Source organism: Oncorhynchus tshawytscha, unplaced genomic scaffold, assembly GCF_018296145.1.
Source record: "Oncorhynchus tshawytscha isolate Ot180627B unplaced genomic scaffold, Otsh_v2.0 Un_contig_7909_pilon_pilon, whole genome shotgun sequence".
NCBI lineage: Eukaryota > Metazoa > Chordata > Actinopteri > Salmoniformes > Salmonidae > Oncorhynchus > Oncorhynchus tshawytscha.
In genome coordinates, this window is record NW_024609380.1 from 85,001 (window position 1) to 88,755 (window position 3,755).

The 3,755-nt window shown below is 39.1% G+C and overlaps 1 protein-coding gene across 1 annotated transcript in view; it reads left to right on the top strand.

The window, feature by feature from the left end:
- Nucleotides 1–2,912, top strand: part of LOC121844689 (receptor-type tyrosine-protein phosphatase S-like) — a gene marked incomplete at its 5' end in the record, with an annotated part of 62,749 nt that extends 59,837 nt beyond the window's left edge. Inside the window, 2 exon segments of the mRNA XM_042315067.1 lie at nucleotides 15–150; nucleotides 2,837–2,912. Coding sequence (XP_042171001.1) covers nucleotides 15–150; nucleotides 2,837–2,905 — 205 coding nt within the window.
- Between the last annotated feature and the right edge of the window lie 843 nt (nucleotides 2,913–3,755).

Below are 3,755 nucleotides of genomic sequence, written 5' to 3' on the forward strand. Positions count from 1 at the left end.
ATGTGGTCCATCAGTGCTGGTGTGGGGAGGACAGGGGTCTTCATCACTCTGAGTATCGTTCTGGAGAGGATGAGATATGAAGGAGTAGTGGACATCTTCCAGACTGTCAAGATGCTGCGAACACAGAGACCTGCCACGGTTCAAACTGAGGTGAGATATTCAACTCTCAGTAATCCTAAAGTCAACTGTTTCTTTTAGGTTTGGTGTGTGTCTGGAGAACGAGAACTACTACTTCTACTAGTAGCATCTGTACTGTTGGGCCACATCTACAGGGATTGACCAGCCCAGCTACTGCTGCTGCTACTACTACTACTAATACTACTATTACCACATCTACAGGGATTGACCAGCCCAGCTACTGCTGCTGCTACTACTACTACTAATACTACTATTACCACACTACTACTACTAATACCATTACCACATCTACAGGGATTGACCAGCCCAGCTGCTACTACTACTACTACTACCACTACTAATACTACTACTAACTACTACTACTACTACTAATACTACTATTACCATATACTACAACTGATACTACTACTACTATTACTACTACTAATACTACTACTACTGCTTACTGCTAACTACTGATACTACTACTGCTACTACTGCTACTACTACTACAACTGATACTACTACTACCACTACTACTACTACTACTACTACTACAACTGCTACTACTGCTACTACTGCTGCTGCTACTACTGCTGCTGCTACTACTACTACTTCTGCTACTACTGATACTACTACTACAACTGATACTACTACTACAACTGATATTACTACTACTGCTACTACTATTACTACTGCTGCTACTACTACTACTACTGCTGGTACTACTGCTTCTACCACCACTACTACTACTGATGCTGCTACTACTACTGCTACTACTATTACTACTACTGCTACTACTACTACTACTACAACTGCTATTACTACTACTACTACTACAACTACTATTACTACTGCTAATACTACTGCTCCTGCTACTACAACTGATACTACCACTACAACTGATATTACTACTACTGCTACTACTACTACTACTACTGCTGCTACTACTACTATTACTACTACTGCTGCTACTACTATTACTACTGCTGCTACTACTACTTTTACTACTGCTGCTACTATATTACTATTACTGCTACTGCTTCTACTACAACTGCTACTGCTACTACTACTACTACTACTACTGCTACTACTACTACCACTACTACAACTGATACTACTACTACCACTACTACTACTACTACTACTACAACTGATACTACTACTACTGCTACTACTGCTGCTGCTACTACTGCTGCTACTACTACACCTGATACTACTACTACTTCTGCTACTACTGATACTACTACTACAACTGATACTACTACTACAACTGATATTACTACTACTGCTACTACTATAACTACTGCTGCTACTACTACTACTACTACTGCTGGTACTACTACTGCTACCACCACTACTACTACTACGACTACTACAACTGCTATAACTACTGCTAATACTACTGCTTCTGCTACTACTGCTACTACAACTGATACTACTACTACAACTGATATTACTACTACTGCTACTACTATTACTACTACTGCTACTACTACTACTACTACTACCACTACTACTACTACTACTACTACTGCTGCTGCTACTACTGCTGCTACTACTATTACTACTGCTGCTACTACTACTTCTACTACTGCTGCTACTATATTACTATTACTGCTACTGCTACTACGACTACTACTACAACTGCTACTGCTACTACTACTACTACTGCTACTACTACTACTACTACTACAACTGCTACTACTACTATTACTACTACTACTACTAGTACAACTGCTAGTACTGCTGCTGCTGCTAATACTACTACTGCTACTACTACTACTACTGTGGCTGCTACTACTAGTAGTATATTGATGATGATTGTAATAGGTGTGTTGTTGTTGATGATGATGATTGTAATAGGTATGATGTTGTTGATGTTGTTGTTGTTGTTGTTGTTGTTGTTGATAATGATTGTAATAGGTGTGTTGTTGTTGTCGATAATGATTGTAATAGGTGTGTTGTTGTTGTTGATGATGATTGTAATATGTGTGTTGTTGTTGTTGATAATGATTGTAATATGTGTTGTTGTTGTTGTTGTCGATAATGATTGTAATAGGTATGATGTTGTTGTTGATGATTGTAATAGGTGTGTTGTTGTTGTTGATAATGATTGTAATAGGTGTGTTGTTGTTGATAATGATTGTAATAGGTATGATGTTGTTGTTGTTGTTGATAATGATTGTAATAGGTGTGTTGTTGTTGATAATGATTGTAATAGGTATGTTGTTGTTGTTGATAATGATTGTAATAGGTGTGTTGTTGTTGATAATGATTGTAATAGGTGTGTTGTTGTTGATAATGATTGTAATAGGTATGTTGTTGTTGTTGTTGTTGATTGTAATAGTTATGTTGTTGTTGTTGTTGATTGTAATAGGTATGATGTTGTTGATGATGATGATTGTAATAGGTATGTTGTTGTTGTTGATGATGATGATGATGATTGTAATAGGTGTTGTTGTTGTTGTTGTTGATTGTAATAGGTATGTTGTTGTTGTTGATTGTAATAGGTATGTTGTTGTTGTTGTTGTTGTTGATTGTAATAGGTGTGTTGTTGTTGTTGTTGTTGTTGATTGTAATAGGTGTGTTGTTGTTGTTGTTGTTGATTGTAATAGGTATGTTGTTGTTGTTGATGATGATGATTGTAATAGGTATGTTGTTGTTGTTGTTGTTGTTGATTGTAATAGGTGTGTTGTTGTTGATCTGTTTGTTTCAGGACCAGTACCAGTTCTGTTACCGGGCCGGTCTGGAGTATCTGGGTAGCTTCGACCACTATGCAACATAATCCCTCCTCTGGTCTGCATCCCAAACAACACCCTAACTCCCTGTGTAGTGCACTACTTTAGACCACAGTGTATTCTCACTTCTTTGGACCAGTGTGTACACTCAAAAGTAGTGCACTACTGATTAGTGCGCTACACAGGGAATAGGGGCCATTTGAGATTAGGCCTCTACCACCTCCAGAGGGCAGGGCACCCATGGCGCCACTCCTCCCCCAAAACAAGCACCTAAACTGAGCCATATTTGCGTGTCTGACCGGGGGATTCCTCCAGACCCCAACCCAAACCCACTCACTACTCAGTCAGAAGTGCACTACTTTGTGCATTATATAGGGAATAAGGCACCATTTTGGACGCGAACTGGCACTACTTAACAATGGATTGAGGATTCAATTGGTTGATATTGGAACAGGTCTTTACATGGTAAAGGTAGACAGTTAGGGGAACAAGTCTTTACATGGTAAAGGTAAACAGTCAGGGGAACAAGTCTTTACATGGTAAAGGTAGACAGTCAGGGGAACAAGTCTTTACATGGTAAAGGTAGACAGTCAGGGAACAAGCATCACCCACCTGGATATGTACTGGACTACAGTAAGATGACAAACACAGCATCAAATCAACTTTGGACATTTTCTGTTATTTTTATAAAGAAAGTCCACTTTCTGTTTTCCGCCAGGGATTGATTGGACATTGTGGGGACGACGCAGAGAGACTTTTGAGGAGTGGAACTGAATGGAACAAACAGTATTAACGAAACAAGACACCTTGGAATCATAGATCATGAAACAACACCAGGAGGACCTTTCTTTGGGCCCAGAGTGTTGTTTCAGGTGAATGAAGAAGGAGAGGAGGAGG